The 12,713-nt window shown below is 50.1% G+C and overlaps 1 protein-coding gene and 1 non-coding gene across 2 annotated transcripts in view; both read left to right on the top strand.

Annotated features, from left to right (window-relative positions):
- The first annotated feature begins 317 nt into the window (after window positions 1-317).
- The window catches only part of NAP1L4 (nucleosome assembly protein 1 like 4), a 28,536-nt gene continuing 16,140 nt past the window's right edge, over window positions 318-12,713 (top strand). Inside the window, exons 1-7 of the mRNA XM_007949273.2 lie at window positions 318-337; window positions 1,973-2,031; window positions 2,876-2,975; window positions 4,868-5,009; window positions 5,210-5,296; window positions 7,461-7,592; window positions 11,041-11,112. Coding sequence (XP_007947464.2) covers window positions 324-337; window positions 1,973-2,031; window positions 2,876-2,975; window positions 4,868-5,009; window positions 5,210-5,296; window positions 7,461-7,592; window positions 11,041-11,112 — 606 coding nt within the window. The 5' untranslated portion in view covers window positions 318-323. The remainder of the gene's footprint in view (window positions 338-1,972; window positions 2,032-2,875; window positions 2,976-4,867; window positions 5,010-5,209; window positions 5,297-7,460; window positions 7,593-11,040; window positions 11,113-12,713) is intronic.
- Window positions 5,755-5,883, top strand: LOC122150808. The gene has a single exon (XR_006163866.1). It is a non-coding gene; the product is annotated as a small nucleolar RNA SNORA54 (small nucleolar RNA).

Consider the following 12,713-nt stretch of genomic DNA (forward strand, 5'->3'; position numbering starts at 1 on the left):
TTCCCAAGCCCCTGAGAACTATAAGAAACATCGGTGTTCACATTTACTGAGAAAGAATGAGTTTTTATGAAGTAAAATTTACCCAGAGTGATTGATGTACAATATTAGGTGTATAACTTGGTGAGTTTTGGTGGCTGTAAACCCCCAGGTAACCAGGAACTCTAGTCAGATAGAGAGCACGCACCCCTGTTCCCCCATGCCCCCTCGAGTCATCTCCATCCCCACAGACAACCTGTTAGCGACAGCATCCAGGAGCAAAGCTTTGTGCATAGTAGAGGTGCTAATGATTCCAACTCTTCCGTTTGCAGGGATAAAGCCTTCAGATGGCAGATAACAGGTAAGCCCCGGGGACTTCCTCGTTGCAGTTTTAAAATCTCCCTGATGAGCAAGAGCTGAGCTGGCTGCCTGGAACCCTTCCAGTTGGCAGGGTGTGTTCAAGCGCTTGCTGGTGGCTCCTTTTTGAGAAGCTGCTTCCAGCGTGAGGCAGTTTATTTGAACAAGACCACAGGAAGTGCTTCTCCAGTATGGACACTCCCAGACCTTTGTGTGGGGGCTGTCTCGTCAACCCAGCTTGAACACCCCACCGGGTGGAGGCTCTCCATTGTCTCACACCAGCCTCCTGGGCTCTGGGGAAAGAGTGTGTGGGGTTTTTGATCGTTCTGAAGTGTAGTGGGTTCCTTTTTTATTGTTATTTCATTTGTTTTTTACTTTTATCATGGTGAAAACGTACACAGCAAGACATCCGCCAGCATAACCGCTTCCCCATTTACAGCTCAGGGACGTTGGTGGCATTTTTCACGTTGTGCCACCATCATTGCTCTCCTTTTCCTGAATATCCCACCACTGTGAGCATAAACTCAGTGCCCCCCAAACAAAAGCTTCCCCTTTCCCCCTCCCTCCTACCCCGGTAACCTCTAATAATCTTTGGTTTCCGTATACATACGTGTATATATATATAGAGAGGAGCTCTGGTAGCGTAGTGGCTAAAGCACTTGCCTGCTCACCAGAAGGCTGGTGGTTCAAACCCACCAGCCACTCCTCGGAAGGAAGGTTGGGCAATCCTACTTCTGTAGTGATACTGCCTCAGAAACCCAAGGAGGGGTCGCTATGAGTCGGGGCCGACTTGATGGCACATAACAACAACAACATATATATATATAGATACTTGACACACACACACCCTGTCTATGAATTAAGCCTCCCCCCATCCTATCTTTGGTAACCAACAAAGAAATTTCCTTCTCTGTATAAACTTTACTTTGACTTTTTGCAATAGTGGACTAATACAGTATTTGTCTTTCTGTGATTGACTTACTTCACTCAGCATAAGTCCTCCCAGTTCGTCCACGTTACGTAGTGTTTTACAGATTCCACAGCACAGTATTCTGTTGTGTGTATGTAGTGTAGTTTGGTTGTCCATTTTCTGTTGAGGGGCACCTAGGTCGTTTCCGTCTCTGCTGTTGTGAATAGTGCTGCGATGACCATGGGTGTGTATCTGTCTGTTGTATCCTGCCTCTCACTTCTTTAGGATCTATATAGCAGGTTCCTCTTGCTCACGTTTGGTGCATAGTGTGTTTTAGTTTTGGTGAGCGAGGTGTGTCCAGGCATCTTTGAAAACTGTTGGGCCTGTGTTTCTGCAGTTCGTACTTTTTTAGAGATTGGCTTTATGGTAGCTCGCAGAGCTACTGGGCACCGCTGCTTCACCGTGCATGTTGGTTTTGTTTGGTTAGTGCTTTTGGTTTGAGGGCTGGGAGTAGAGTTTTGAGGAAAGGAGTTGTAGAAAAAGACGCTTTGGCTGGGTTTGGGAATTAAATGTGGAGGCGTTGGGGGGGGTGTTAATTTCAGTAACAGAGGAAAGTGTCTGATGACACATGTGCACATCGGCCAGTTCTTAACTTGAAAGGTGGGTTTTTTTTTTTTTTTTGTCTACTTGATCTTTCTTTATAGTAATACTTTTAAAATGTTGTTTTAGTTCTTCAGACGGAGTTCCTTCTGATTCCTTGGAAGCTGCTAAAAATGCCAATAACAAAGGTGAGCTCACCGTACGGGAAAAACTGACGATGGTTTTGCATGAGAGGGTGGGGCACCAACTCTGTGGAAACTTATGTTACAAGAGTCAAAGCACAACATCACACGGCTTCAGGACTGTAGGATGGTTAGTGATTTAAATGAAAACCAGAACCTCATTTCAAAAATACCTTTGTTCAAACTGTATACAAGTCAAGAGAATGGCTTTTGAAACTTTCTGGCTACCCATTGATCAGCCTTGATGTCGAAGTAGCCAGTTGTGTCCGTATCTTTACCCTTGTCCCCCTTGATGATACGAAACAAATTCCAGTGACGTCATCCTTCCTCCCCATTCTTAAATCTGTCTCCACTTCCTACAATTTCTCCTGAATTGTTTGAAAGCAAGCTGTGGCCATCCTGACGCCCTGCAACAATTGTCAGCCTTCTGGACACTGGGCCAAGTCCTCATCAGCATGGTGCCATGACCACGGGTGCGAAAGCCAACACCAGTGCCAGCTTTTTCTCTAATGTGCAGTTGTGTTCATGGTCCCTGGCTTTCTCAGCATGTCCTCTACAGCTGTGCCACCTACATCCAGGACCCCATCCGGGTCCTGCCTGCCTGTGTGTGTCTCCCTGCTCCTAGCGCCCCCTACACACACACATACACACCCCTATCTTGCCTATCCCTGTGACATGTCCAGAGTCTCTTGGCCAGGTACTTGGTGGAGCAACAACCATCTGGCTATTTATCTAGATATTAAAGAGAGCAGGCAGAGTTGTGCAGTTAGACCATGTGAGATCGCCAGCCCCTGGCTGGTCTGCAGGGAGCGTGTCTTACAGGCCCCGTCCTGCTTTGACTTCTTCCTAGAGAAGCTCACAGATCAGGTGATGCAGAACCCTCAAGTTTTGGCAGCTTTGCAGGAACGACTTGAAAATGTTGCTCACACGCCATCGAGCTACATTGAGACGTAAGTACACAGGGGGTGAGGCTTTGATACAACTGACAGAACAAGATGGAACAAGGCACACACCACTCTCCAGTGCCTCAGGGTGGGAGTGAGGGCAGTTTTCCTGGCAGACAATGCCTGCTGCATGCCAGGCCCTGGGCTTCCGCAGGTCATGGGGATGCAGGAGTGTGCACAGTGCCACCTAGGGGGTTTGAGAGGCGGGAGGGACAAGGGGCAACTGGCAGGGGACCAGGCCTGTTCCCGGAACCTCGTGACGTAGCTGAGAGGCACCCTCCTCCCTGACTCACCCACTTTGGCTGTCATGCCAGCATCTTTGCTTTTAGATTTTAGTTTTGGAAGAAGTTTGTGTTCTGGTTATGTTGCATAGCAGATGTGTGGACACCCATCCCTGGGCCCTGCACCAGCTCCTCTCGAGCCCGCCTGTCTTCGTTTTGGGAGGGTTGGGCCATTGCTGGACCTCACCTTACACTGATCCACCTGCCCCCATTGCTGTGCTGATGTCCCTTGGACGGTGACTTGGGGTTTGTCCTTATCCACCGGTTCCCTGACACTGTCTTAGGTGGGGGAGGTTTTGAGAGCTGCTTGAAGACCATCACCCTAGGACTCGGTGATGTTGGCACCGAGCGGAGAGTGAGTGAACGGTGTTTGCTGGTTTCCGGGCTTTAGAAACGGGGTGGGTGGCAGAGGCGTCTGCTGAGGAAACCTCTCGGGGGGGAGGTCTTTTGTCTCCTTCTGATTTGTAGGTGTCCCACAGCCAGGCCATTTCTAAGATATAGGCAAGTGTTGGAAGGCAGGGTGGAGTACTCCTGTGTGAAGATGTCCTCAGCCTGCCTGGGGAAGAGCCACAGTTGTGGGGTGCTGGGGCAGGGGCGAGGCCAGTTCAGAGTGCCTTTTTGTTTGTCCTGTGTGAGGAAGATGGCAGAATTCAGACAGTCCTTTCAGTGGCGTCATTAACGAGAAAAGAGGTGCAGGTGTCAGCGGGTGTGTTTGGTTGATCCTCTGCTTTGTCCTTGTTGGCGGCTAGCAGTGGTCCCAGGATGTTAAGCTGCATGTTTGAGGCTGTCGTGTGCACAGGAGTCGCCAGTGTCGCTGCTGCACGGGGCCTGTTGGCAGGCAAGTGAAGTATGTAAACCAGTCCTCAGAATGCAGGGCCCGAGCCCTGCCCGCTGCGTGCTGATGGGGTTTTGTTCTAATGATAAAAAGGTAGCAGACTGTTTTTAAAGATGTGGGAAAGCATTGAAAGGCAGAGGGGAATCAGCCTTGTCTGGCTCTAGAGGAGAGCGGATGCCATCCTGTTGTGATTCTTACATTTCCCCCTCGCTGTGGTGAGCACTCTGCGCGGTGCTGACTGTTCTTTGAAGTGTGATTGGGGATGCACCAATCCTTTCCACCTGTCAGATGATTTCCAGTTTTTTGCTTAAAGAAATAATCCACTGGTGGATATGTTGAGTTGTTTCCTCAGGGTAAATTCTTAGAAGTGGAATAACCGGAGCCAGAGACCATTCTCAAGAAGCTTGCTAGTAGGCCCTGGGGAGTTGTCTGTCGGAGGATGGCTGTGTTCTCGATCCCGGGAGCACTGGATAGTCAGACAGCAGTCTGGTGAGGGGCAGACGGACAGCGGCCAGTTCTGCCATTCTCAGTCTGCTGGGTGTTTTACAGGCTTGAACCTCTCTTCATGCTGGACCCTTGGTGTGTTTCCTGTTTTCTCCTGTGGGTTTTCATTTCTTCCTCCAGCTTTTCCCTTTGGGCTATTTGTCCTTCATTGAATTTTTCAGTTTTTTTTCATAGTAAGAGTGTTAATTCCACGGAAACCTGCTTTAGTGTCATATGGTTGAGGAGTCTGCTGCCTGGCGTTGTGGGCATGAGGCTGATGCACTCATTCCCTCGTTCAGTTTACCCAAGGCAGTGAAGAGAAGAGTTAATGCCTTGAAACAGCTCCAGGTGAGATGCGCCCACATAGAAGCCAAGTTCTATGAGGAAGTTCACGACTTGGAAAGAAAATACGCAGCTTTATACCAACCTCTCTTTGACAAGGTAAGTGGCTGCTTACGGATGCTGTCAACACACTTTTTCAGTGTTTTTCTTTTCATTATCAAACTTAGAATTTTAAAATGACCATTATGAAAGCACCTCGTTTTGGAAGTCTTGTTCATAGACATTGCAGACTTGTTATCTTACTCCCCGACTTTCCACATAACCTGGCATGAGTCTAATAAGGTCTTCTTCTGCTGCAGAGGAGAGAGTTCATCACTGGCGACGTTGAGCCGACAGACGCAGAAGCAGAATGGCACAGTGAAAACGAAGAGGAGGATAAGTTGGCTGTGAGTCGTTCTTTTCAAAATTGTTACAGATAAGTAACATTTTTGATGGTTTTAGTCACAGTTAGACTTTGCTGAGAAGCACTTTCACAGTTGATGGCAACTTCCTCATTGGATGGGGCTGTTAAGAGTCCTTGTGTGACAGTGACCGTGGGGCAGTTGGTGATGGAGCCATTGGGTTCAGGGCTACAACGTCTGTAGCCCTGTGTACAGTGGGGTCTTGAGATGGGGGGCCAAGAGGAAGTGCAGACCAACTGGGAGATGCCCGTCCATGTCCACACTAATGAGAGCTGCAGTGAGGAATGGCATGGGCTTGGCATCAAGAACATGGTGTTGGAAGCACCTGGGCCATCTTGCTAAGGACTGACAGCCTCAGTGAAACAGCATGCTTTATGTAACAGACCAACCACAGTGGGTCTGGCCAGTGTTGGCTTGGTAGCACTGAGGGTTCTGGTGGCTGCTTGCACTGTTCGTAACCTGTTCACAGACTTTTGCTGGTGATGGGTTCCATTCCAGTGCCACAGAAATTCCCAGAATAACACAAGACTGTCAAGGTGGCGTCTGTCTGACGTTATGTCTGGGAGACAAGGTGCATTTCTAAGTGTGTGCTAGTGTGTGCAGCCATTGTGTTTGGATCTTTTCAAACGTGCACAAGCTGGCCTTCTGGAACCATGGGTGGGAATCAGTGCAGCTAGGAGTCTGGGTTTTTAGTGCTCAAGAAAACCCTACAGCTGTTTATCTCAGAAACTCCCCCATTACTGTTGGCTCATAATAGCCTCATCTGCGGACACGTTCATGGTCTCACATGATGTCTGTTGGTGTTGTGTTTAAATACTTAGCCCCCTTTTGCTTGGGGTCAGGATGCTCTGAGTAACTTTCTTCAATGCCTGCTAATGTTTGCTCATTGCCTGGGTACCGACTCTTACCAGTTGCTTCCTTACAGTTGCATGGAGAAGTTGCTTGGCAGTTTCTTGGGCTGGTTCTGCTATAAGCAATTTTTTTTTTAAGTTGTGATTTAGGTGAAAATTTACAGAGCGAATTCACTTTTCACACAGCAGTTCACATACATTTTGTTTCATGGCATTGACCGTGATTCACCACAAGGCAGCAGCTCCCCTCCCACTTCTCCCAACAGCCACCTCTTCCCTGTGTCCATCTCTCCATGCACCCCTGCCCCCTGAGCTGTCTCCCTGCGCATAAACAGCCCTTCTTTCTTCCATGATTGTATCTACCTCAGGTAAATGTTCAACTCATATGCCTATCTTTTGTTTGGCTGGAAGCCACAGATGTGGGTTCAATTCCAGACCTGAAGGGCGGCTAGGGGCCATAGTCTCAGTTGTTCCACCAGGCTCTATCAGACCAGCAAACCTGCCCCCCCTCTTTATCCCCTCAAATGATTATGAGTTTTGTTCCACATTGCTGTCCCTGTCTATCCAGGATCTCCTACTTAGATCCCTCTCTGAGTGGTTGATAGTGGTAATCAGGTACCATCTAGTTCTTCTGGTCTCATAGTCATATAGGTTGCAGATTGCATGGTGTACCAGTTGCTAGGACTAATTATTTCCTTGAATCTTTGGTTTTCTTCATCCTTCTTTGCTCTGGACGGGGAGAGACCCATTGTTGCATCTAGATGGCTGCTTACAAGCTTTTAAGATCCCAGTTGCTACTCACCAAAGTAGGAGGTGGAACAACTTTTGTGTTGCATGTTATGCCAATTGAGTACAAGCAAATACTTTAAACTGCAACTACTTTTTTTCTCCCAAATTTTAATCCGAGGTCACATTCTTAGTTCGGGTGAGACGTTTCGTTCTGGAGCCGAATTTGCCTGCCTAAACAATAACATCATTTCTGCATATCTGAAATTGCATGTAGGGTTGATGGTAAACTTCTCTCAGGGTGGCCTTTCCTAAAGTCAGGAGCAGGCAGCTTTTCCCAGCTAGAGTGACTTGGTACCGTTTTAGCTGCTCCCTTGAAAGTAATGTTTGAATGCTCCTTCCTTGCAAACGTTGGAATGTTGCTGTGCCAGGCTCAGGCTCGGGCTCTGGAGTTGGCAGAGTCACAGAGGGTTTTGAAAAAGAGTGCAGGGTTCTGAGCTGCCCTGAAAGCCGGTAAACCTGCTGCTCTGTGATCAGGATTCTAGTTTACCTTTTTTTTTTCTTTTTCTCAGGGAGATGTGAAAAATAAAGTAGTCATAGCAGAAAAAGAAGCAGCAACAGCAGAAGAGCCAAATCCCAAAGGAATTCCGGAGTTCTGGTTCACCATCTTCAGAAACGTAGACATGCTGAGTGAGTTAGTACAGGTAATCAAAGCGGTTTTAGTCTTGCCACATTACTTTTTGGGGGCTGCTTATGGACAGCAAGCCTGGAGGATGTTTGGAGTTGGTAGGAAGGCGACTTCTGGGCCAAGAACATGAGTCGTCTTCACCTCGCCCACATGGGGGAGGCATAGGGACGGCGCTAGCCTTGATGTGTGTCTCGTACAGTTCAGCGCTGACCCTGGGCCAGGATGCCACCATTTCACCCCTGGTATCACCAGGGCTGTGGCTTTACTTGCAAAGTAGCCTGTGGTTCTTGGGGAAAGCCTGGTAGGTAGGTAGCCTCAAGACCCCTTCTCTGTCCTGCTGGCATGTGGACAAGTGGGAAACTAGGAGCACATTTGAAGGTGTGAAGTGTGTTGTACTTAAATGTGTGTATGTCAAAGCGCACGTGCGTACACACACACGCACACACTTTAACTTCTCGGGGGTGAGGGTTAGGAGTCTTGGGACCCAGTGGGCCTGCTGTGCAGCTTTGCTCATTGTCGTGCTTTCTCACTGCTTCTCTTGAGGTCTGTTGAAAAAGGGACACTCAGCAGCCTTTCCATTTCTTCATGTCTTTTTCACGGTGAGGTGGTGGACCAGTGTGAAGTTAATGGGTTTGTCTTTGAACTGAGTTTCAGTAGAAGTTTGTGGACTACAGAATTTAGTCCTGCCCTGACTCTCACTGGCTGATTTGCTGACTTGGTTTTGTTGTTAGGTACTCTCAAGTCAGCTCCAACTCATGGCATCCCCATGTATGACAGAACAAAGTGTTGCCCGACTCTGCTCCGGCCTCACAGTCCTTGCCTGAGCCCACCCTTGAAGCCACTGTGTCCATCTGTGACATAGTCTTAGTTGCTCAAAAATCTGGAGACGTGGTCCCATGTGCACTGGGCCACTCAGGCCTCTGGCTGTTAGTACAGGGCTTCTTAGCTGGCCATAGCTGGGTGGTGTTTGCTGACAGCTATGTGGTCATTTGTGTGGAGTTTAACTGGTGTCAGAAGCTGCTTCCTTACCCCTCACCCCTTGTTACGTGCTTGTCCTTTGCTTGAGCCAGTTTTCAGCGACACAGGGAGGGAAGGATATGTTTGCTGTTCTCCTTTAAACCTGGGGAAGGAGCTGACACATGGGAATTGGTGCAGCACCAGTCCTCCTCAGCTGGCTCCCTTTGGTGTGAGAAGGTGAGTGTTCAGAAGACCCGGCTCTACCTAGATGAGAGGGCTTTGAGTCAGAAGTAGGTGGGAACTGTGTCATCTGTAGTCCAGGGCCCAGGACAACCCTGTGTGTGAGCATCACTAGCAGAACTTTGAAGAGTTAACAGTAATACCAGTGCCCTCCACCCCAGGCCACATCAGGGAGGGTTTAAGGGCAGGTGGCCTAGGTAGGCATCAGTGTTTAGAGCTCCTCAAGGGAGTCTGTGCCCAAGAGTTGAAAACCCCCAAGCCGGGGGAGCAGGTGGCAGAGCTGTCCACAGATCAGTGTGGCTCTCACTCTGATGGGTAGGGCCCAGGGGCTGTGGAGGTGCAGGTGCACTGGGCAGGTGGTCTGGGTCTCTGCCTTTTCTCTAGCTCTAGGCTGCATTGAGGTAGCTCCTCTGCGTTTGGAGCAGAAGGGCTGTGGACGTGCTTGTTGATGGCACGTGTTGGGTTGAGGACCTGTTGTTTGATGGGCAGCCTGTATGCCTGACTGTACAGCCGGGTACTTAGTGTGTGTGGGGGGAGGGGTTGTTGCTGCTGAGTTAAGGGCATTGCACTGATATTTGAGAGCAAAAAAACAAACTCTGTGCCATTGAGTTGATCTGACTCATAGCAACCCCTCCTTTGGTTTTCGAGATGGTATCTCTACGGAAGTAGATTTCCCAGTCTTCTTCCCAAGGAGCAGCTGCTGGGTTTGAACTGCCAGCCTTCTGGTTAGCAGTCCAGATGATTTAGGCACTGTATAGGAGGTGGTATTTTAATATAGTTTCTTATTCATGGTCCCCGCACCTGGGTTTGTGTGGGTCTATAAAGGCCTTGCTGCTTGCTGTCTTACAGACTCTGGAATGTGTGTTGTCGTTGCATGGTGGGAGGAGAGAGACTGCTGAGGACATCCTTGGTACTGTCCATAACTCGGAGGCAGATAAGGGTAGCAGGTGCACTGGGTCCCATTCTGGTCAAACTGTAAATCTCAGAGACAGAGCCAGCTCCACGTCTCTTCATTTTGTATTGGAACACATCCAAAATATATCCCCGTGGGGAGAGTTGTCAGATCTGGGGGTCACAGTGTTAAGATCTAGTCCGTAAGATGCTACAGGGCCGGGTCTTTGGGTGCTCAGCTTTGAGTGTCTGCAAACCGTTGGGTGTTGCCTTCTGCTCCGGGATCCAGAGGGTTCTCTCCTTTTAAGATTCTCCACTGGTTGACAGGGCCTCCCTGCACTTGGGGGAGAATGCTGGTGCTTGCTGCTTCCCTGAGGGCGGGATAGAAGAGCCCGGGCCTTGCTTGGAAAGCTTGCTGCTGGTGACACTCACTGAGAAAGCTTAGAGCCAAACTGTACACCCACCCAGCCATGTGCATCAGAGCCTGTACCTGACGGTGACAGATTAGGGACTGACACTCCACACACAAAGTGGTCAGCTGCCTTTGTCATCTGGAGAACCACTGACTGCCTTTTTGTTGTTGCTGTTGGATTGTTTTATAATCTTAAAAGAACTTAAATCAGAAAGTTGACAATTACCAGAATCCACTCTGAAAACTCTGTGTCGCCTCTGGGAATCTTGGGGCACATCTCCAGACAGCAGGTGTAGAGCAGAGACTTGGTTTTACAGCTGAAGCCCCAGGGCTCGCAGACGACAGCTGGAGTGCTGAGCAGTGTGTTCCCTGGTTTTCCTCACGTGGCCTTGCTCAGACCACAGGCTTTGGTAAATTCCGAGTGTTTGCACTGGCCCCTGTGAGCACATGGCCATCGTGGAGACACTCTTGGGTCATATGTACAGACTGCGTCGCATACAGTTTGTCCATGTTCTTGATAAAGTAACCAATTAATCACACATGTACTGGGATTAGTAGCTGACCTCACCACCTTCTGATGCCCAAACTCCAGTCTTCCGAATATTTAATTGGTGGCATGGCTGGCATCAGCGGGGTAGGGCTGGGGGGTCGGAAGTCAGTCCGGACTTTGCTCCGGGCGTTGCAGGTGCTGTCATGGGGGCGATGGTGGTGTCAGTGGCAGAGAAACATGGCAGCCAGCACGTACCACCTCTTTTCTGCCACTCTGCGACTGGTTGCTGGTGAACAGATTTGGTGAGGGTCCTTGGGAGTTGTTCCTTGGCAGGGGCAACATTGCTATTTAGTGTCTGGAGTATGTGCAGGGGTCACATGGTTAGGAGACAGCAGGGGGTGTGCAGGAGTCATGTCAGGAGATAGGGGGTTATTTTTTGAAGTGTTTTTTAAACTTCTCTCTCTCTGTGGTTAGGAGTATGATGAACCAATCTTGAAGCACCTGCAGGATATTAAAGTGAGGTTCTCGGACCCTGGACAGCCTATGGTGAGTACGAGGTGGATGAGAGTGGTTGCACCGCTAAGAGCAAGGGCCTTGGGGTTGGGCCAGACAGCAAACCCTGTCGCTTGTCTGCTGGGTCCACTTGAGCCAGGACTGCTCCCCGGAGAGTTGGAATTCTTAGCAAAGCCCTGGCCTGGGCCCCACACTGACTCTGCCAGCCCAGCGTCTGACTGGCTCTGTGGTGCTGAAGCTGATCTCTGACTGTCACTGTCCTCAGGCCACAATCCAGTCAGTGAGCTCCAGGAGCTTTTGACTCCTCACTGTTCTTTCTGCTGGCCATATGAGTTTGTGTCCTCTCTCAGAGGGGGTGACATCAGACTCCTGCTGAGAGGCTCACAGATTGATGAGGTCCTGGTGTCTGCCAGAAAGGCTTGAATGCACAGGGGGTACGTGTACCAGTGGGAGCAGCACTTCTAGCAGGAAGCCAAGGTGTTGCTTGGAGAATTATTGCAGGTGGAGAAGATTCAAGAATGGTTTCTCAAGGTAACTGATTGTCATAAGACACATCTTTAAAGATGCCTGGCAGTGATGGGCACAGTCCCATGTGGTGCGGGTGTCTGCGGTCTGCCTGCCAGTTAGTGAAACCTGTTGGACCTGAGCTCGTTCTGGTTTCTGTCTGAAGGATTGGTGGCTGAGCGTCCTCTACACTGGTGGTGTTGGTAACAGCTGCCGTTGCGGGCCACAGAGACTGACTGTGGTTCCAGGTTTACATCTTAGCAGCAGAGCCCGGCAGGTTGGCTTTGGTGTGGGGATGGTGGAGTGCTGGGACTCGGAGTTGGTCCCTTCTCTCCTCCCTGTCATGGCTGCAGGCCATCTTGCCCAGCCAGCAACTGAGGCCCCGTGTGAATGGGTCTCTCTGCTTCCAGCCCAGTAGGCACAACCTGATAGATTGGCCGGGTCTGCCCGGTCCCCTTTCTTGGCTACTCCAGCGCCCAAGCTGGCACTGGGCTCGTGGCCCTCTGGGTGGAGTGGGAGCCTGCACTGAACCTACTGCAGACTGAGGCCTTTTGGGGGCCGCAGCCCAGCGCTGCAGGGGGCGCTCACCTCCCCTCCGCTCCCTGTGCCCGGAAGCGCACGCTCGGCTGTGCTGGAGTGCCCTCTAGAGGCCGGAGGCTGCAGGTCCGTGGTTTGCTGTGCTGGTGTGAATTCTCTTCTGTGTGTATTCACGGGTAGTTTAAGAGTTTGTGTGGTTTTCCCTACCCTTCTTTCACGCCGACGCCCCATCAGACTCGGTTTCCTGGCGCTCTGCTTCCTTCTGGTGCGCTTTATTACCTGTGTGTTGGGTCCCTGGGCCCATGGTTCTGTCTTGGCCCACGTGTCCATCAGAGGTTTCCCCCTGCGTCGGGCCAGGGGCCTTGCTGAGTTGTTTTCACTTTCTTAAACGTGACATTGAGGAGCTCTGGTGGTGCAGTGCATGAGGCATCTGACTGCTAACCAGAAGGCGGGCGGTTCAGACTCACCAACCACTCTGGAAGGAAGACTGGGTAATCTACATCTGTAGTGATACTGCCTCGGAAACACAAAGGGGGTCACTGTGAGTTGGAATCTGCTTGATGACGGTGAGTTTGGTTTTTGGATTGGTTCTG

This window comes from Orycteropus afer, unplaced genomic scaffold (assembly GCF_000298275.1).
Source record: "Orycteropus afer afer isolate SDZICR_OR568_19922 unplaced genomic scaffold, OryAfe1.0 scaffold00244, whole genome shotgun sequence".
Lineage (NCBI taxonomy): Eukaryota > Metazoa > Chordata > Mammalia > Tubulidentata > Orycteropodidae > Orycteropus > Orycteropus afer.